This window comes from Podarcis raffonei, chromosome 13 (assembly GCF_027172205.1).
Source record: "Podarcis raffonei isolate rPodRaf1 chromosome 13, rPodRaf1.pri, whole genome shotgun sequence".
Taxonomy (NCBI): Eukaryota; Metazoa; Chordata; class Lepidosauria; order Squamata; family Lacertidae; genus Podarcis; species Podarcis raffonei.
The window spans coordinates 4755698-4778220 of record NC_070614.1 but is presented as its reverse complement, the minus strand read 5'-3'; the positions used below and the strand labels follow the sequence as shown (position 1 = coordinate 4778220).

Sequence of the window (22523 nt, the reverse complement as noted above, 5' to 3'; positions counted from 1 at the left end):
CAGTAAAACTTAAAAGGTTACAAATCACAATTAAAGCTCTGCAAATTCCAAAATTAATGACTGTGGGTGCTGCTAAAGGTTCCTGGCACTGCCTAGAATTTGGGAGGCAATGAGAAATCGCCCAATTTCCAGCACTACTGTACTATTGTGTGCCCCCACCAAATTAAAATCAAGTTACATATGATTTGTTTATTTATTTATGACATGTGAGTACCAACCCATAACATAAAGTTATCTGGGTGATTTACAATAAATAAGTAAAACACTATTTAAACAAAAAGTAAAATACAGTATTATCAAATCAAATGCAACACATACAAATAATAAAGAAAAAGATTCAGAACAGCACCTATACAAACACAGATAAAAGGCAGAAAATACAAAACCACCCGTATTGCAAGTAGAAAACATGATCAGAAAAAACCCCACGCTAAAATGATAAAACAAAACTTTCTAGCCATTTAAAAAAATAAAATGCACGAAGGCCAGAAGAGATACAATAGCAGAGCAGGAAAGTACACAAAGTAGACAGTCGTTTTTTAATAAATGCACAATGCATTACATGCTGATGTTCATTGGTGTGTATATAAAACCTAATGGCTCTCTCTGCTTCCATTAAAATGTCAGAGGAAAGGATGATTTGCAGCGCTATTATCTACGCAGCCTCTTGAACCTAAAAAGGGGTTGGCCAGCTCTGGGACAGCTTCCCAGAATGGCAGTGTTGCTCTTTATAATCTAACAAATTTATAAAAAATATGACAGCTGCATCTATGAACTTACATTTATTATCTTAGCTTTCAGGTATACTTAGTAACTGTATTTCTTGTTGAAATCACGGCGGAAGCTGTAGCGTTGGAAGTGTGCATAACTTAAAGGTCAGTAAGGATGAATTTACATTGCAATGAAAAACCTTTTACCCCAATTCCTTATTGCAGCCGCTTCCCCTCATACAGTGGTGGGCAAACAGTTTGGCAAGCGTTCCACAAATTCAAGTGTGAGATAGTGCCATTCTAGTGCATGACATCTTATGCATTGACCACAGTTAATGCGTCTGAAGGAGCGTCTCCACCCCCCATCATTCAGTCCGGACACGGAGGTCCAGATCCAAGGGCCTTCTGACGGCTCCCTCACTGCAAGAAGCGAAATTACAGGGAACCAGGCAGAGGGCCTTCTTGGTAGTGGCGCCCGCCCTGTGGAACGCCCTCCCATCAGATGTCAAGGAAATAAACAATCTGACTTTTAGAAGACATCTGAAGGCAGCCCGGTTTAGGGAAGTCCTTAATGTTTGATCTTTTATTGTGTTTTTAATGCTCTGTTGGGAGCCGCCCAGAGTGGCTGGGGAAACCCAACCAGATGGGCGGGGTAAAACTAATAAATAATAAATTGTTGTTGTTGCTGCTGAGAGCAACAACAACAAAAATCCAACAAATTAGCAATTGTGTCACTGACTGGAAATTAAGATAGAAACCTTAGCTAATGGGGTGTGTGCCCAGTTCCAGCTGAAGTGAGGGGACCATTGCTTCTCACCTGCCTAGGGAGCCTATGTAGGGATGATTTAATCTATTCTATTTACTTCTGGCCAGGAGGGCTTAAGTGCCCTCAGGCCAGGCAGCTCATGTAAAGGCTATTGTAGGAAGAATCCTAGAAGATCTGCTCCCTGCCTTGCAGGCCTTTTTCCACCTGGCCTGGGAGGGCGGGGCCTGGACTGACTCCAGCTACAAAAATTGAGGCTGCTGAAGATACTCTTGTTTAGCGGGGCTTGTTGCTGTTATTGATTTTTTTTGTTATCTTTATTTTTAGATGTTATGATTTATGTGGAACTTGTGCAATTTGGTTGTGTGCTTTTTATGTGCTTTATTGTTTTTGACTACTTTTGTTGTATTTGTAATTAAAGTTAATCTTTTCATGTTGTAAGCTGCCTTAAGCATGGTTTTTTAACCGTGGAAAGGCAGCATGCAAATAGGATGGTGGTTTTATATGGGGACTACTGTGGCAGCATTCCAGCCAAACCATGGTGGAAGCCCCCCATGCGACGCCAGTGCGCCCATACTCCCTACGAGCAGGTCAGCGGGCACTATGTTTGGAAGACTTAGCAGTGGATGTAAATGGTTGCCATATTCAGGGCTGGGAATGAATTTGCTTGCAAACAAATAGGGCCTGTTTGGGGTTTTTGCCTTCATCGTAGCAATTGACACAACTTCTGATGTATAAGGCAATGGGTTGTATCTTCAATCTATTCCTGGGAAGGAGGCGAGAGTTGGTGCCTCACCTCCGCCCACACCTGAGCTGATGCAGTATGCCAGGGTACCCCTCCAAAGGCATCTGGGTGGAAGATTCTGTACTGAAGCTGAAAAGAGGAGCAGGTGGGCCTAGACCTTTCAATGGAGGCCTGGTGGAGGAGCAGCTTAGTTGACCTGAAGTGACACTTAACCCAGGCATGACTGTTCAAACATCAGCCTTCAGTCAGGAGGCTGATTTAGGATACAAACCCACTGTCTAAGCCAGCCTTTCTCAACCTGTGGGTCCCCAGATGTTGTTGAACTACAACTCCCATCACCCTTAGCTAGCAAGGCCAGAGCTCAGGGATGATGGGAGTTGTAGTCCAACAACATCTGGGGACCCACAGGTTGAGAACCAACTGGAAGCCAAAGCCTACCTACATCTGTGACAAATAAAGTTGTGGCCATTTTCAATTCTATAATGTCGTTGTGTCATTTTCCTCCTACCTGTTTACTGCCCCCCCCCTTCCCGTCCAAGGGGTACTGGTTCCTGAAGAATGGCCTGATGCAACTGATGACCAGCAAATACTGAATGAGCCATAAAGACTCCAGACACAGGCAACTTTCTCAAAATAGAGAACTCTAATGATGAATATCATGACCTTTTCTGTATGTGGCTGTGTAAGATTCCTGTATGTGGCTCTTTATGGCACTTAATATTTAGAAGAATGAATAGATTATAATATCTCATTTTTATTATACTTATAGTCAAGCAACATAATATATCAGCACAGTTTAATTCATTTTTGTGTTGCTCACTGAAAACAGATTAGAAAATTTGGTCCACTTTGCAGTGATGTCTGTGTTAGGCCTTAGCCTAGCAGGTTTTCAAGAGGGGGCCTGTTAACCCATAGAACCAGGTAGTTTAAAACACACATTAGAGCAGCCATGATGGTTCAAAACGGATGACCCTGTGCCATCTCTGTATTTGGAACTTTGTTCTAGGTTCCCGTCTGCTTGCAAAACCCTGGCATCCTGAAGGATAAGAGCAGCAGAAAAACAACTATGAAGCCAAACAAAAATGAAAGCATAATATTTTGGCAAGGCGGTGCAGGAGTAGGTCCAAGTGCCCTGTGTGGAGAACAGCTGATGAAACCAGGCTCCCAGTTTCTCTCTTTCCCCCTCCCAGGCAGATTATGGTAATTCATGGTCTACTTCTAGGGTTGCTACCTAAACCTTAAAATACAGAATCGCGTATTGATTTAATCCCATATTTGAAGTCATCATCAGAAAGAGTGTGGGTCTGGTTGGGGTTGGGGGAGAGCGAGAGTTTGCATGGGTGGAGGGTGGGAGAGTGAGAGCGAGTGACGCGTGTGGCGTCACAGGTGAGGCAGCGAGGAAGGGCAAGATTGGAAGGAAAAGAAGGAAAAGAAATCACTGAGTGCATCGTCTGGAGCACAGCAGAGCAGCTAAAGCGCGCCACATTGAGGCACCTGCCCCCCAAACCTCTTCCTTGTGTGGCAATAGGTGGTGGTGAACTGGCTCAAATTCTCACTCTTCAATTGCTTTGCATGTTGAATGTAGAATAACTACAATTATTTCCCTTCCAGCCTTGCCTCGCTGCTCCTTGCCATTCACAGGTGGCTCAGAGCATGTGGCCCGCCTCCCCCCTTTTTCCTTTCCTGCACTTACGTGCCACGCAGCCTTTTCCTGGCCTTGCTGCAACTGTGGGAAAGGTGACTGCAAGCTACCTAGCCCAGGGCAGCAATATTGGAAGGCATTCTGCGGCCTGCTTCTTTTTACTTCACTTTGTATTGATGAAATTTATTTGTGTTTATGAAATCTATTTATGAAAATGAGATTTATGCAGCTCTTAAAACAGGGTAGAGACTCCGGCTCATGAGGGATAATGCTATTTGCTCAAAGGAATCTGCAGTCCTGTTCAAGGCTCAGGGCTTAGCCACACTTATTGACTGACTGAATTTATATACCGTCCTACACCTGGAGGTTTTACCCAGCTCTTTACAAGCAGGTATCTGCACATTAATGCTCTGAGCATTGTTTTCTTCTGCCCTGAGCTTTCCCCATGAAAACCCACTCTTTAATTTCTTAAAATAATAATAATAATCAAATTCAATGAATAATAATGTGTTTGTGGGAGGGGGGTTACTGGTTTGTTTGTTTATTATGATGGTGCTGATGTATTTTGTGTTCTCATTTTGTATTTCTATGTTGTGAACTGCCCTCTGATCTTCGGATGGAAGGCAGTATACAAAATTTTTTCTTCATCATCAACATCATAATTTGAAGCTGAATCAGAGCAAATGTCAATTCGGCTTTTCCGCAGATGAATGTTTGGTCCAATTGAGCTTTCAAGAGCAGGTTTTCGCAGGGAAAGCTCCAGAGCAAAAAGAAGGGCGCTTGGACACAAAGTTATAAGCCATGGACCATGCTTGGAAAGAACAGGTGGAAGGAAAGTGTGTCTAAGCCCTCAGTTTGTTTGTTGTTGCAGCAACATTCAAATCTGTCTTTCCATCCAGGTGCTACCTGGAGCTATCCTGGGTGTTACTTATCTTGCTTCTTTGCCTTTTGGGCTCTGACCTCTGCTTTTTTCAACTTCTGTTATCTTGGTTACTATCTGCTTTGTCTGACCTTGCCTGGGGGAACCTGACCTTTCTTTAACCAGACCTTGCTTCCTGAACTTTCCAGATGCTAATAGAATATGATGCAGACTCTTTGCCTAGCACAAGAGCCCATTTGCGCTAGAACCCCTGGCTGGGTCAGAATAGCAAGTAACTATACATGTACACTAGGGACACAGGTGGCGCTGTGGGCTAAACCACAGAGCCTAGGACTTGCCAATCAGAAGGTGGGCGGTTCGAATCCCCGCGACGGGGTGAGCTCCCGTTGCTCGATCACTGCTCCTGCCAACCTAGCAGTTCGAAAGCATGTCAAAGTGCAAGTAGATAAATAGGTACTGCTCCGGTGGGAAGGTAAACGGCATTTCCGTGCACTGCTCTGTTTTGCCAGAAGCAGCTTAGTCATGCTGGCCACATGACCCGGAAGCTGTACACTGGCTCCCTCGGCCAGTAAAGCGAGATGAGCGCTGCAACCCCAGAGTCGGTCACGACTTGACCTAATGGTCAGGGGTCCCTTTACCTTTATACATGTATACTAAAAGTAAGTTGCATTCATTCCCCACCCAGAGGTGTAACTTCTAGAAACTCTGTGGAGGTTGAACTTAGCCTTTTCTCAGTGGCAAAAGGGGTACTTGAATTTCATCCTTCTGTAGCTGCTCTTTTCTCATTAAGCAAATCACCACAGTGCATCTTTGAATGTGCTAGGTAATGCTGCTCTGAGGACGGTTTGGTTTAGTGCAGCGATGGGGAATATCTGCCCTGTGGGTGTAATGAGGCCTGGCGGGGATTCTAATTTGGCCCACAAGTCTGCTTTCACCAAACAATGCCCACCTGCCCCACACCTGATGCTGGTGTGCAGTAGGTAAAGGCGCTGTTGCAAAGGATTATTCAGGAGTTTGAAGTGTGCTCCAGATTGTTCCTTGGCAAGTAGTGCTGCTTGGTGCTGACAGCAAGTCCCTTTGAAGTTGGTATCATAATGACAATAGGTGGCTGAAAAGTGGACTGACCTACCCACCTGTCCATATGGCTTGCATGTGAGGTCACAAGTTGTATCCAGTTCCCCACCACTGGTTCACTTCCTTCTTTAAATATGAATTGACTTTGGGTTATATATAGACCACCACTGACTCTGACCAACAGACAGGTGTTTTTCATAACCCTGCCACCGGTGAATGACAGAATCTTTGGCCTCCTAAAGACAAGAGCCCACACACCTAGGAGTAAGCCCCATTTAAAGCCACATCTGTGTGAACATGCATAGGGGACTCAATATGTGTGTTATCTCAACCAGGTGACATGGGAATCATCCCTCAGTCTGGTCCTGGGAAGCATAGCCCCAAGAAAGTGAACAGAGGGATCATCCACACTTCCATTTGCCCTGATGCCTTCCCCCAGGAAAACCTGTGCTTCAGCACTAAACTGGAACAAACAGCAACCAGATTTTCCATGGATTGCCATTTGTTCCAATTTAGTGCGAAAGAGTGGATTTTCCAAAGGAAACTGGCAGGAGAAAGGCAAAACAGCTCGGACCCATGCCTGGAAGGAGATGAGGAACTATATCACCTTTAGAAGACATCTGAAGGCAGTCCTGTATTGGGAAGGTTTTTAATGTGTAATGTTTTATTATGTTTTTATATATGTTGGAACCCAGACAGATGGGCAGGGTACAAATAAATTATCATTATTAGCATTAGCAGGGGACAAGTGGAAAACCACTCAGGCCTGTGCTGTCTAAGCACAGGGCAAGCAAAAGTGTGGATGAACCCCAAGTTGCGTTTCAATGCCAGAGTTCAGTTTAACCATATATCTCATTTAGACTTCCTTTGAAGAACAATTATTCTTAACAATAAACTTAAAAGGTTAAAGCTATTGGGAAAATGCTGGGGAGGTAATGTATAATAGTGTACAGATAGCATTGATTTCAAGATTTGTTATCCTGTCATAAACGTACGATAACTAAATAGTACAGTGGGCCACATTTCCAAGCCAAATGTGTGCGCTATAAACTTGTTTTAACTTGTTTAGGCATTTCTCACCCATGTGAATGCTTGTGTGTATTTGCACACAGAGAAATGATTCCAAGGTGCAAGTGGTTCTGCAAAAAGGGCTAATTATTCAATCCAGCACAATGGATTACATGATAAAAAAAAGTTCCAACACCTACAGCCTTTTCTGTGCATAATACAGCTCTGGCTGTGAACATCATTTCATCTCATAAAACACACGCTTAACCATTAGCTTGAGTAAAAAATACATGCTGATCAACATTCATGATCAATTTTCACTGTTTCCAAAACACCTGCAATTCTGTTAACTAGGAGCTGTTTTTTTTAAAAAACCCCAAAAACCCCCACATAAGAATGCAATACTCTTGAAGGGAATATAAAAACAAAATTGTGGAATCAGATTTACCATGACACAAACAGTGGTTTAAAATAATTTGATACGTACTAAACAGTATATAGTGTACTTATAGAATCACAACAAAATAGTTAAAGACAGCAATAGTATGAAAAGTAGAGAAAATATGAATGTTTTTAAATGTGCCTTATGTATTCCTATTATGTCTGATAGACCCTTAAGAGTGCATACTTGTCTAGTCAGAATAAAATCTTCATTCTCAATGGCCTATTCACTAGAAGCGTGTATGGCATTGCAATCCTTTGCACTCTTACCTGGGAATAAGTATCATTACTTTTCATGGACATGTATAAAATTGCACCGCACGCTGCTTACGGGGAAAGCAACAAAAAGCACCTTGTATTTTAACACCAAGTACACCTGTTTAGGCAAATGTTACAGGACCATAGAAGTAAAGAAAATGTTCTGCATATTTTAAAAAGTGTTGTCCTACAAATCAGGGTTGAGGAACCTTTGGCCTGTGAGACAAATTTGGCACACTAGGCCTCTCCATTTGGCCCACTGACATGACGTCAGGTGAGGGCTTGTAGGAGTGGAGCTTGATTGACAGGGGCTTTGCGGGTGCTGCCAACTGATGTATCAAATCACATGATGGTGGTGGCAGGTGATGGATGGATGGCTGGCTCCACCCACCAGTCAAATCCAGCCTGCAAGCCCAGCCCTGCTAAAGAACTGGCCCGTGAAGTCAAAAAGTCTCCTCTGCTCTATAACTAAAATGGGTGGAAAATGAGGAGTTACACCGAAAATAATGTGTTTTCAACAAAATGTTGCATATATGAAAAAGTTGAACACCTCTATTGTGGGTGAGGTCTGGCTCTCCAGATGGCGTTGGACTCCATCTCCCATCAGCTTCAGACAGTGTGGTCAGGGATGATGGGAGTTGTTGTCTAACAAGATCTGCAGGGCTAAATGGTCCTCATCCCAAATCTAAATAAAACAAAATACTAGACTCAAAGAAGCAATACAAATACTGGATTATTTTGAATCAACATAACATACTGAGCAAGTCGCAGAATTTCTTTTCACTATTGAAGAAACTTTATCTCACAAAGGTGAGATATTTCTATTTGTTCAACGAAGGAGGAGAAAAAAGTCAGAAAGATGCCAATGAAGGAGAAAAAGTCAGAAAGATGCCATTCACACACAATGTTTTTCCTCAGTGTGGGAAAAGGGAACATAAAAAGAATGAAGGCAGAAAGGCAACGAGGTTCAGAGGTATGAAGATCATAGGAAGACGCAAGCTGTGTCAGACGGGCTTGGAACGTGAAGGGAATGATGCACAACAATAAACTGTTGGGGAGGGAAAACAAATAATATAATAATTAATGACTGAGCAAAATATTTTAGGCTGCAATCTTACCTGAAGTGAGTCCCATTAAGCTCAATGGGGCTTAGTTCTTAGTAGACGTGTATAGGATCAAACATCCAACACATTCCTTTATGACTGCTGCCAGCATGAGCAAAATTAATGCAGTTTTTGTAAATAGAATTGCAGCTGTTCTAATGTACAGATGGCCCACTTGTGGGATGTGAAACACAAGAGCAGTCAAGTACAACATTCCTAGAGTGTACATGTTTACACATGGGGAGGGATGTTTGTCCAGCCAGCAGGTAAACTTCCTGTTTCCCTCTGGGCTGGGACAGACTTCCTCTACATGTGACTAGAGGTAGGCGTGGCCTCACCTGTGCAGGTAATGATAAAAGCACAGGGCAGGGCAGCCATCTCTCTCTTCCTTCTCTCTTTCACCACATGCATCGAAGAAGCAACATCTACTGAGTGAAAGATGTCCTCTTGGCTCCCAGCCAAGAGAGGACAAAGAGACTATCTTCCTATAAGATAGATTCCAAGTTATGCTATTTCATTAAGCTTAAGTCTGCCTTCTGGGATCTGATTGTGAACAGAATGTGAGTAAACTCTTTTTATACTTTTGTAAAAGACTGTGTCGTCTCTTCTATTTTATGAGGGAATAAGGGGAAATTACCAGAATAGTTATTATAGAGGCTGTAGCGAGCCTGAGCAAACGCTGCCGTTGCAAACTTAAAATAAAGGGGAATGTTTTACTCTGCTGAAATTGGGAAACTTGTTAACACAAGTTGGATAAGGATATAATCAGACAATATATCCTCTCCTGCATCCCTGAACATTCCCACACCACTTTGGTATTCTCAGTAGCCACCCTACTCAATAGACCTCTGGTTTTGAAACTAAGATCACAGAACCCTATTTAAGGATCAAATCACCGCCCTCAAAAAAGAGCTTGCAACTTTAATGGGAGACAGAAATATTAACCCCAGGTCCCTGCAATAGGGAGTTATTTCTGCAACTGGGGTGGGTAATGGAATTCATTCCCAAGTTTGGGAGAGATCAGCGTTAGCAGCAGTGAGGATGACTCTTTACTAACTTAAAAAAAACTGGCTGCCATCAACAGCAGAGAGATCCTTCCTCATCAGTCCAGCCACTATTTCGTTTTCCCTCAGAATGACCTCGACACTAGGAACGCATAGATCAGTCTAGGTCTGGTCTCTATGTGTGCATTCAGTCATATGTCCGTTTCATCCAGCTTCTGCATTTATTTGCCAATGTTTTAAAAATTTGCACAAACTTTGTATTTGAATAATAGTTAATCACAGAAATATAACTAAATGTGTATTATTTCATTGTAAAGGTAAAGGTAAAGGGACCCCTGACCATTAGGTCCAGTCGTGACCAACTCTGGGGTTGCAGCGCTCATCTCGTTTTATTGGCCGAGGGAGCCGGCATACAGCTTCCGGGTCATGTGGCCAGCATGACCAAGCCACTTCTGGCAAACCAGAGCAGCGCACGGAAACGCCGTTTACCTTCCTGCTGGAGCGGTACCTATTGATCTACTTGCACTTTGACATGCTTTTGAACTGCTAGGTTGGCAGGAGCAGGGACTGAGCAACGGGAGCTCACCCCATAGCGGGGATTCGAACCGCCGACCTTCTGATCAGCAAGTCCTAGGCTCTGTGGTTTAACCCACAGCGCCACCCGTGTCCCTTATTTCATTGTACACATTTCTAAACATATTTTATCCTCAAATACACATCTAGTTAGAATCATTGAGGTGCATCACAAAATTTGGAAAAGAAAAAATGTGAAGGGTAAGCACATCTTCTGTAATGCTTCTTTTGTAAATTGCTTAGATTTTTAAAAATGAAATTGTGGTAGACAAGTAAATGAAACTGTCTCCTTGGCCCAACAGCTTCTAGGACAGTAGGCAAGGAAGCTTTTCAGAATTTGCTTTCCCTATATATTGTAAACCGCCCTATCATCCTTGGATGAAGGGCAGCATAGAAATTTCATAAAGAAATAAAATAATTTCTAACCTGCAGAGTTTTTTGAAAGGTGCAGGCCATCCATGCCAGAATTCATAGAAATTAAATTCCTCAGGCATTGATACTGGACATAGTGTCATTCTGGGGCAGTGTGGCAGGAAATGGGGGCTCCTATTTCCTCCCACAATGCCCAGAACACTACATCCAGAGCTGTTGTAGAGGAAATGAAATGGTGGCTTGGCTCCCAGCAGGAGCGCTCTGCTGTTGTTGTTGCCTGCGGCAGTATCAAAATACAGTTTTAAAAGTTAGAAAATATCACTGCTGTTACTAACTGTAAGATTCCCTGCCGCCCTACCCAGCTTCTGAGATTGAATCCCCCTATCAAATCATCACGTGGAAATCAAGCAGCAAATCTGGACTTGCAACTCTATGATTCTATGAAATTTGGGAGGGGGGATTTCAATGCAATTTCGTACAATGCATTGCATTCAGCCACAGGGAAGTGAAGGATGTTTTCTATTAAGCACTTAGTTCATGAATGGTGACAGCATTTTTTATTGCTCCCCCTATACAAAAAGTTCCCTGCCATGTAAAAAAACAATGCATTAGATCAGGCATGGCCAAACTTGGCCCTCCAGCTGTTTTGGGACTACAATTCCCATCATCCCTGACCACTGGTCCTGTTAGCTAGGGATGATGGGAGTTGTAGTCCCAAAACAGCTTGGAGGGCTAAGTTTGGCCATGCCTGCATTAGATGGTTGGGAATCTTTGGGGCTTGGGGCAGATTACTCCAGTGGAAAGCTACTGAAGGTTGCATTCCCAAAAACGGTCAGGGCCAGACATGCATACAATCATACATGCAATTGCACACAACTCTTCCTTATTCAGTGCCCTGGTTTATCAGCAGATCAGCTTTCAGGAGAGGGTATTTTCATCCCCATTATGATGCTGAGCTCGGGATGCTTGCTGGGATGGGGACAAAAATCAGACGATCAGCATCCATCATCTGGAGACCAGGGACAGCACATTTCTATCTGGTGTGTGGTGGGCCCACAGAGAGTGTGGCTGGGGCAAGGGCATGGCTGAGGAAGAGGGCTGGATGTGGAGGACTGTCAGGCCACATTACGCCAGCAGCCTAGAAGTTCCCCATCCCTGCATTAGAGTGACATGTTTAGTACGAGTCCATCTTGTGAACCAGAGCAAATCAGAGAGTATGCAATCCTAAGGTCTACTCCCGATCTCACCCCAATGGCCAAGTACTATATGAACAGGCTTATATTTCAAAACATTTCATGATGGCATAATATATTGTTATCTACGCATACAAGCAACACACAGAATTCAATGCAATCTTTTGACGACACTCCTATACACACTTGCCTTGCAGTAAGTTTCACTGATCTCAATTGGACTTACTGCTGAATAGTAATAGTAATAGTACTGCAAACAGGTAAGTAACTCCCACAAACACAGTGGAAACTTATTCTCCAGTAAATATGTTCTGATGAGGATGTTAACTCATTAAAATTTCTGCAAACCATGCATGCGACAAATCATTCTTTTAAGGCTGACACAGAATGAAAGTTCAACCAATCTCAAAATAATATAATAGAGAAAAGCAGATTAATAAATTAAAGACATCCATGGATCAGTAATGTAAGAAATGCACACAATACATATATATGTATGCTTGGTGGTCCAAAAGGATAGATCATTTAAGGAGAATAAATAGGTCAAAGCACAAAATGGCAAGCAAGAACACTGCAACGCTATAGGCTGCACAGCTATTTTGCAACCTACCATATGATTTGAATAATCAGCAAATAGTTTGCATAGTATGTATATCAGGCCATTCCTATCTGCGGGACTGAGATATGGCAGTCCTAAGATTTCTCCCCAGCAAGCAACATTAAAAAAAACCAAAAACCCTCAAGAGGCAAGTTCTAGATACTGAAAGAATTCCAGTGACAAGTTCTTAAGTTAGATATTTAACAACTGCCAATTTATCTATTTAACACAGCTTTGGAAAGCGACAGTTTTTATTATACACACACATACAGAAACGCTGCTGGTGCTTCTGAATCAGAGGTCTACTTGGGACAATATCTGGTGGGGAAACTTCACAGAAACAATTCTAGCATAATGAGTCTTCTGTTCTGACACTTTAACATCTGTGGATCAATTCTGTAAGACACACTTTATGGAAGACACCTCCCACCCACCCCCCAAATCAAAGTCCTTTCTACCTCAAATAGCCCTTTAACATAGACCTAATTCTCACTAATTCTCACCTTTAAGAGTTCAGGTGAAAGCTCGTAAAGGTAAAGGTAAAGGTACCCCTGCCTGTACGGGCCAGTCGTGTCCGACTCTAGGGTTGTGCGCTCATCTCACTTAAGAGGCCGGGGGCCAGCGCTGTCCGGAGACACTTCCGGGTCATGTGGCCAGCGTGACGAAGCTGCTCTGGCGAACCGGCACCAGCGCAGCACACGGAAACGCCGTTTACCTTCCCGCTATAAAGCGGTACCTATTTATCTACTTGCACTTAGGGGTGCTTTCGAACTGCTAGGTGGGCAAGAGCTGGGACTGAAAGACGGGAGCTCACCCCGCCGCGGGGATTCGAACTGCCGACCATGCGATTGGCAAGTCCTAGGCACTGAGGTTTTACCCACAGTGCCACCTGCGTCCCTGAAAGCTCATAGGGCAGCCTTTTCCCCACGTGGTGCCCTGCAGATGTTTGGGGCTGCAGCTTCTATCAGCATCAGCCAAGATTGCCAACGGTCGGGGATTATGGGAGCTGCGTCCCAAAATATATGGAAGGCATCAGGCTGGGGAAGGCTTGAATAGATGCATTTGCAAAGTACTTAAAAAGCAACAACTGAATTCAGTATTTTGTGAATCACACAATGGAACTGTGTTAATGACCACTCTCCACGTTAAACGGGGGGCGCCCTTTGCGTGGTCGCGCACAGCCCCCGGGACCCTATGTGGCCCCATTAGCACAGGCTTGGCTTCACCTCCCCCCAGGTGGGATACCTGGAGGTCTCCGCCTACCTCAGCCAGTTGCCCAATCTCCCCTAGGGAGGCGTTGCCAAGGTGACCAGGCCAGGTAGGGGGAGGACTACTTGCCCACGCAATAGGGGGAGGATCTTACCTGGGAATCCTCACTTGGCTCCAGAGCTGCTCTCACCCTACCCACCCTCAGTTAAGCCTTCTTTTACAGGTTAACCTTTTCTTCACAGGTACTTGGGCGCTGCTGCGTCAAGATCACTGTTGAAGGGCCAGAAAGGAATTCTCCTGCATCGGCAGGTTTGCCTTTCCCGTAGCAAAACATCACAACTTTGGCGGTATCAGGTCTTGGGCAGAATCCTTTAGTCTATCTTCCCTGAATGGGGGGGCGTGCAGTGGTGACCCATGCCCCCTTCCTCTTTGCGGCGGCGATACCAGGGTTCCCCATTAAAGGGGTTTTTGAGGGGAGGCTTTGACCATACGCCTAGAGGTCGTCAATGTGACAGCGGCGTAACAGGGGGTGGGCTCTCTCTGCTTGAACATATGTTCTCCAGAGGCAGCCCATCCCCCCCCCCCGCTGGATAACCCTGATTTTCCCCAGATCCCTGACGGAGGACTGGGAGGGATAAACACCCAATGCCTGAGCCAAGGTCTACCCACATCTGAAACATAATAATGTTGTGGCCAATTTTAATCCCATAGCACGTTGTCTTGAGTCGTTATTCCACATGGGGGGGGGGGCTGCCCAGGGTTTGGGGGACTCTGCCTGTCCACGCAATGACCATGTTTATATTTTGTATTTTCACGATGTATGAAATGTAAAAGTGCTGATAGGGGATTGGGTGGCAGCTGACAGGAAGCGGCTGGTTTCATGGCTTTGCTACATCACAATGCAGGAAGACAACCCTTAGGCCACTTGACACTGGGACAGAGGTCTGGGCTAAGAGACTGAACTGGAATGGGAATTCTTTCTCTTCACGAGACAATAACCTAAGAACCTGCCCTGGGCATCAGCCTTCCCACATATGGTTGTTTCCCTCAATTATCCCTAAATGATTTCTTTACATGGACAAAGAGATATTTGCCAGAAGGCTTAGAAAGAAATTTTACCTGGGACCATGACTGGCAGCTAGGAATACCAAGTCACTTTTCTTTTTATTTTGTCTGAACTGAGCATTGCTGTTTTGCAATGGGAGGTTGGTTCCTTCCCACCAATTTTAGGATGGAGTGTGGTCTGAATGTAATATTGTCACTATGCCATACATGTACTGATATACTGTTTTATTGTGTTTATGTTTTGAAAATAAAATATTGTAAATAAAAAACCTGCATCACAAAATTCATATACGTGCACATTTTGGATGGCTGTGTTTTGAATCTTATATTTTTTTCTGGAAAGTGAGGCTATGATAAATTTGGCTTTAAATGCAATCTGAATCAAATTTGCCCCCCATCCCTAACCTTAGCAAACACTAGCTTTTCCTTGAACTTGCTCTCCATATCTGGTTGGGTCCATTAGGCCACTGACTCTGGAACTTGGGTGTTAGGCTGGGGGAGAATCAGAGGTAGGTTCTTCAAACTTCCCACACCTCTTTAGTGGCCTTGGATGGAAGGGCTCAGGTCCCAGTTTTGTTACTGTGACAGATATGTGGCCCCCACCAGTGCTGTCTCAAGTCAGCCTTCCTTCTTGCCTGCCATGTCAGCAGATGGGTAGTCAGTAATATGGGGGGGGGCTGTCCATGCAGTCCCAAATTGTCTGTAATAAAGAGGCAGGCTGCTTTAATCCAGACAATGGTTAGCTTTCATTATCTTTCGCCCTCCAATCTTGCTCCATCCCTGACTGCAGATGCAAATATACTTACAAAACTTCTATTAAAAAACAGACAAAATTAACTGAAAAACTGTGGATTTTGTTCTTCATTATTACTTTTTTAGCATTTAAAAATGCTGTCTCCCCTTGCCCCCCAACACAGTTTTATACCTATAAGTCAGGTGCTTTTGAAAAAGGCAGAGCTGTAGACTGTAAGTACTAGACAGATATGAGAATAAATGTGGGCTATTTAATATTATAACTCAAAAAAGTATTTTTGTGGAAAATGGGCTAATACGTTCATTGAAAGCGAGGAAAACAACAACAAAGCTATGTTGAAACGAGAGGAAACAACAAGAAACCCCCAAATAAATAAATAAATAAATAAATACTTTATAAAAAAAGAAACAAAAAACAAATAATGAATCTCATTTTAGTATCCAAACGCATGAAGTAAGATCATGATTGTTATCAGTAAAGAGTTGACATTCTTGAAACAAATATATTAGTCAAATTAATATAATGCATTGTGCATTTTTTTAAAAAGGAGACGAAGTGGAGAGGAAAACACATGTATGACTGGAAAGAGAACAGAGGAAAGTCTGGAAAAAGCCCCACCCCCCCGCCACGGAAGTAAAGAAAATGAAATATGCAATTATTCAAACATACGTTTAGGCACCAGCTTGGGTGGGTCTGTAACATCGGCTTCACTGTACAATACGGTTGGATCCATAGTATCTCTGTCAGGAGGAGGGTATGGTGGGGGCGGGGGGATCACTAACTGGGGTGGGCCACGTGGGTTGCCTCTAGGAGGCTTTTGTGGCACATGCCGTCCATTACCTACAGGGGAATCAATTGGAATTTACTAGTTACTTTGATCATCAAGTCAAATATCTATTGCTTAGTTTTGCTCCGACTGCGTGTGAAAACCACTTTTTCCAAGCTGCCATCCGCTGATTAGAGTCTGGGAAGCTGGCTATGCCAAAGTGTATAGGTGTCGCCTAATAAACATTGACTGTTTTAAGTAGTGGGCATCTAGGAAAATCAATCAAACACCGTTTTTCATAATAGTGAAAAGCCTGCTGGATGGTGTAATTTGCAAGTATGGTATGGTGTAGGCATGCTTTGGAGTTTTTTATTATGATAATCAAAAACTTCAAAGCATGTGCTCACAAAACCACAAGGTACTGCCTTGCAATATATTTTTCCTTACTTCAAGCCCTATTTGTGGTCTTGCATTGTCTGATCAGGTCAGATGACCCATCATTCTTCCCTTGTATCATGTTTTATTCTCTTTCATCCACCTCTCCTACTCAGAGTAGATCCATTCAAAAATGCCTGATGTAAAGTTGATTTGTTTTAATGGGTCTACTCTACTATTTAACTGGATATCACCCAAACACCCATTCATATAAATGCTGTTAAAGTCTGCATACATTCTTAGAAGTTATAACGGAGGCACTGGGACTTATTTCTCTCCAGACATTGCAGAACTACAACTCTCATAACCCTGACCACGTTGACTAAGGCTGATAAGAACTTGAGTCCAGAAACTTCTGGAATGTCACAAGTTCCCCATCCCTGCTGTAGTGGTTTAAACTTACGTAAAACATTTCTGCCAACACACACCAAGTGGGGCATAAGTCAACAAGTCATCACTTGTACTGCTGTGGACATGTTCTTTGTTAGACGTCTACCTTCCTCCAAGGATGGTGGGGTGGCAAATCCCCCCACATACTTTTTCTTGCAAATTAGCTGAGACCTACATGCCCAACAACACCAGTGAGCTCCATGGCTGAGAGGGGGTACTGGAATCAAGATCTCCTCAGGCTAAGCCTGACACTTTGCTCACTAAACCACATGACTGATTCTCTTTCATCCAACATGTTCTGTGCAGTGGCATGCAATTATCAGGGTATAATTCAAAACTTTCATTGTCACCAGTAAATATACAGAGGTTGAATGGGGATGGTTGGAACCCATAGGAGTCAACTCCTAGGGGCCAAGGTCCATTTGCCCCCCAAATAAAATATCTGAGGGGGGCGGAGACCCCCAAAGTTGATGGGCATTGCCATTCAAATGGTGTGTGTGTGCTGCATCGTGTGATTGATTGTGCAGGCCAGGGCTTAACTGGGCCCCCTCAATATATTATTCAAGATGGTAGCTCTTGTGAGAACAGTAAGGTTATAACATCCAGAGAGATTAAAGAGATGTACAATGTTCTTAAAATAGTCCTTCATAACAATATTCTTTCTAGATATATAAACAAGCACATCAGTGATACCCAAGCTAATGGATTTCTATTGCTACTTAAAAATTGGAACACTAAATATGAGGTAATTCAGTGAAAATAAATATAGACATAAAGCCAAACGGTTTCTTCCAAAATGGGAGGCATTTATAATGTAAGCAATTAAGAGTGTTCATTTATGCATGTACTGGTTGCTTTAGGGAACATGAGGCCATCAGATGGAATCTTAAATGCATCACAGAAGCTGTAACTTGATTAATTTAATGTACTGGTTGATTATTGCTGCTGTGTATGATTTCTCTCATAGGTTTTAGCAATCCATCAAATGGCAGCTTGCTAAGGATGTGACTAAGTATAATACCAACTGATTGTGAAGAATTTTCAGCTGAACCAAATTAATTCGAAATTTGGAAGGGTATGCCTTTTTTTTTGCCCTGGACTGATTTACAACTTATTATTTCTAGACATAAGACAATTTTGCCCATAATATCCAATATATACTCATAAAACAACAACCATTAAGTTGGGTTTTATTGTACTTGTATATATTCAATATACACCACTTTTCATAAGTAATCTCTGTAGCTAGATAAAGGTGGAGGAATGTTGTCTGAGTACCTAAGAAAGGAATGTTAAAGCACCAGAAGAGTGCTGTTTAATATTCAACATTACAATGAAAACTGAAATATAACCAATTATTTAATACACACTATTATATGTTACACACTCTATCTGTCTGTCTATCTACTCCAGCAGAGTTCTTCAAACAATTCATAAAATATAGATTATTTCTTATTTCCAGACTTTCATTCTGTCATGTTAATAATTTTCCAGATTACATTGTTTTTTGTCCATGTGGGAATATGTTACTATTAGTACCAATATATCACACAACTTGCAGATAAGCATAAAGAACATGCATCAGGCGCAATCATAACAAATCGTTCTTACCAACGGTGCTTTTCCTCTTGTCTTCCATTTCTTCTGTCCTGTTCTGTATTGGAGGAGTTGGTGGGGGAGGGGCACGCCGTTTTTTCTTCTGTAAATCATTTTGCGATTCGCTTGGGGAAATCTGCCAAAGATGTGAGGGGAGGAAAACTGTACTAAGCATCTGAACTATTGCTTTTGGAGGACCATAATTATCTTCAACACTTTCAATATGTGTGTATGTTTCAAAATGGCGTTATGGGCCACAAAATGGGGTCTTGTAAATCTCTCAAAAATGTTGCCTGTTTTGGAAAAAAGGTACGTATTACAGCAAATAGAATAGCAGAGACTCTTTTTCCCAATCACAATTCACACTCCAAGTGCTGGCTGTCTCCTACCCTTTGCAGAATGACCATGATAAAGACTTGGGGAGATTTCTTGAGGGACCCTAGTTATGGGTGATTAAATCATTATGGACATAGTTAGCTGGGTGTGCAAAGGGTGTGCAGACCACATGGTGAGTTGCCTGCCTGGTGAAAAGGTTTTGGATGTTGCACGTTGTCTATGTAGCTTGGTGGGCAGTGCTGGGAATGTGCCAGTGGTGCCTATTTGGGTCAACAGAGAGCTATTTGCCACCAAATGTACACATTGGAGGTGTGCACTGTCATTCTTGCAATGATGGCCATGCCTGCAGACACACATTTGTCACATCACATTAGTTTTTTAGGCACACAGTTAAATCACCTTAGAAGCATACCTAGCTATTAGAGATATTTGTCATATATATGTACTAGTTTCTCAAGACCATTCACCTCCTTGTGAATTGGGAATATATTTCTTGAAACTTTGGGGAGGTATTTGCTGCAGTGCGGATTTCTGACTGTTTTCCTGGGTACATGGGCTGCGATCCCAATAGCCCTTCCGTTCCAAGAAAGCAATTTCTCTACATGACAGATAAGGTGATGTCTGCCCTTAACAGCTGCAGTTTCCCAGCATTCTGGAGCTTGAGTGAACACGGGAAGCCTTTAAACACAACATGTTAAACCAAAAGGGGTTTTCTGTGTGTGGCTACTTGAATGTAGTCCTTAGGTCTGGAGGTCATGAGTCTGGAGATAATTCTAGCTTACCTTGCACAGCTGGTGCAAGGATCATCGAGATGAAGTATGTGGAGTAATTTGCAAAAGGGATATAGAAATGCTATGCTCTATTGCATGACAGTGCTTTTGAATTATGGTGCTGGAGGAGACTCTTGAGAGTCCCATGGACTGCAAGAAGATCAAATCTCTCCATTCTTAAGGAAATCAGCCCTGAGTGCTCACTGGAAGGACAGATCCTGAAGTTGAGGCTCCAATACTTTGGCCACCTCATGAGAAGAGAAGACTCCCTGGAAAAGACCCTGATGTTGGGAAAGATGGAGGGCACAAGGAGAAGGGGACAGCAGAGGACGAGATGGTTGGACAGTGTTCTCGAAGCTACCAGCATGAGTTTGACCAAACTGCGGGAGGCAATGGAAGACAGGAGTGCCTGGCGTGCTCTGGTCCAGGGGGTCACGAAGAGTCGGACACGACTAAATGACTAAACAACAACAACATTGCATGACAGAGTCTGCATACTTCTGTGTGGCACCTCTAGTTAAAAGACTGAGAAGTCTAACTTATCTAATCAAGGTCACAAAGTCACAAAGTTCTTTTTCGTATGGCCATCACAGCTTAACTCAATACGCAGAATGTAGTCTTGTTCCGTTTCACACGTGCAACTTAGTACATGACAAGTACACTATATAACTTAGTTCTGCATCATATATATCGTTATGTAGGTGGTAGGAGGTTTGCCTTACTCAATTTGTTCTACTCTTTTCTGTACATTTTCCTGTACAACCCCCAGGTATGGTGCTTTGCTCTCGAAATATTTCTTGCAATGTGCACTTGTACTTTTGCCATATTCATGCTGGAAAGCCACCATCCATCAGAGCAGACATTTACTGCCTAGCATCAGGCAACTTCAAATGTTCACATCCCTCCCCCACTCTCTGCAACACTTAGTCCTGGGCTGAATGTGTCTGCCAGGAAATGATATTCATAAACAAATTCCCTATGTTCAATGACTAATGTAGTTTTGATTTCCTCTCTCTTTTCACCCGAGGAAGTTACTTTGCAGCACCAAATATTTTCACATGCACTGAAATGCGTAGATTACACATGTCTGCGTACGTTTGTTTTGGCAAGAAAAAAATGTGGCTTCCTCTATTTCCCTAAATACAGTCCTTTTTGTCACCATCACTTAGAAAACAAGGAACAAACTCATGCAGAAACCTCCAAAACCCACTAGACTTTAATTTGGATTCAGGATTAAAATTTATTTCCAACAATGTTTGATGCTTTTGTGTAAAGAAGGGAAATAACTTTCAATTAACTTATTTCATTTATATCCTGCCTCTTCCTTTTTGGAACCAAAGGTGAGTTCCCAGGCACTTTTATCTTTTTTAAAAAATTAATTTTATTAGAATTTTAAAAGAGAGCTACAGAGGATATTATCCAGTATCTTTTTTATCCAAACTAAAGTGTTAATCTGGAAAAAACAACCAACACAGATCCAGAGGAAGAGAGAGAAGAAGAAGAAGAAAATAAAATAAAGAGAAAGAGGTAGAGATAGAGAGATAGAAAAAGGATTAAAAGGAAAAAAATAAAGTTAAGAAACTAAAGAACTTTAGACTCTTTGCCTGTCAGCTATATATAAACATTATTCAACTCATCCACTCCAACATAACACCCCGCAAGACTACTTTCTATAAACCAACATTATCTTCAGCCTTCAAACCCAAATGTCATTACAGTGGTACCTCGGGTTATATACGCTTCAGGTTACATATGCTTCAGGTTACAGCCTCGGCTAACCCAGAAATAGTACCTCGGGTTAAGAACTTTGCTTCAGGATGAGAACAGAAATCGTGCTTTGGCGGTGCAGCAGGAGGCCCCATTAGCTAAAGTGGTGCTTCAGGTTAAGAACAGTTTCAGGTGAAGAACGGACCTCCGGAATGAATTAAGTACTTAACCCGAGGTACCACTGTACTTCATTTTCTTTTCCACACAAGAAGTCTATAACAGGCTTCCAATCTTTAGTAAATGTAAACCATGACATGTGAATTTTGCCATCTCAGCCAACTCCAAACCACTCCTCCATTGCCCAAGACCAAGTGCAGCAGCCAGGCATTCTCTTATCCAAGCACTGACTAGACCAAGAACTGCTCAGCTTCAGAAAAGCTTTTGCATCCTGTGCCTTCAGACCAAATCCTGGCACTGAAAGATTCAACAGTGCACTGAGATCCAATGTAATGTTGGCATGAAAAGTGGGAGATTTGGCACTGTTTTGCAAGCTATTATTATTATTACACAAATGCAACAATAAAAAAACCTGAATACAACAGGTAAATGATCCACAACACTTTTGCCCGTGTAAGACACCCTTTGGATTTGGTTGCAAGAACAGGGTCCCTGCTCATGGAATGGCTGCTGTGCCAGGCGGCTGCCACAACCAGATCATACCCCCTATGTTAGATTTCATTCATCGTTATTTGCTAAGTTCTCCTCGGACGTGAGTGTGTAAATTAATGAAACTTCATTCATAAATGAGTATTACTATACTGATACACCCTAGATCACGGGTGTCAAACACAAGGCCCGCGGGCCGGATCCGGCCCGCCAGACCTCATCATGTGGCCCGTGTAGCCGCCGCCGGCCGCCAGCCTTCACCTTTTATTCTCGCGGTTTTTTTTGACACAAGAAAGCCGCCTCTTCAGCGCATGCGCGGCAGCCTACAAGCCAGAGAACGTCTGCCCTCTAGCGGCGCCGGCCGTTCTACACAGGAAACCTCCACTTTACATGCATTCAGGAAACCTCCACTTGTTTTTATATTGAGCGCATGCCATCCTGTGATGTGACAGATCCAACGGCTGC

At 43.0% G+C, this 22523-nt stretch overlaps 2 protein-coding genes across 7 annotated transcripts in view; one reads left to right on the top strand and one right to left on the bottom strand.

Annotated features, from left to right (window-relative positions):
* Positions 1 to 22523, top strand: part of PDCD6 (programmed cell death 6) — a 266803-nt gene that overhangs the window by 143193 nt on the left and 101087 nt on the right. The gene's annotated exons all lie outside the window — the stretch shown is intronic.
* COBL (cordon-bleu WH2 repeat protein) overlaps positions 1 to 22523 on the bottom strand; it is a 97653-nt gene that overhangs the window by 15458 nt on the left and 59672 nt on the right. For 5 of the 6 annotated variants that reach the window (XM_053362987.1, XM_053362988.1, XM_053362989.1 and 2 more), the window contains 2 exons: positions 18595 to 18715; positions 16062 to 16232 (listed from right to left, as the gene is read on the bottom strand). In XM_053362987.1, coding sequence (XP_053218962.1) covers positions 16062 to 16232; positions 18595 to 18715 — 292 coding nt within the window. The remainder of the gene's footprint in view (positions 1 to 16061; positions 16233 to 18594; positions 18716 to 22523) is intronic. The other variant, XM_053362992.1, reaches the window with a different exon arrangement.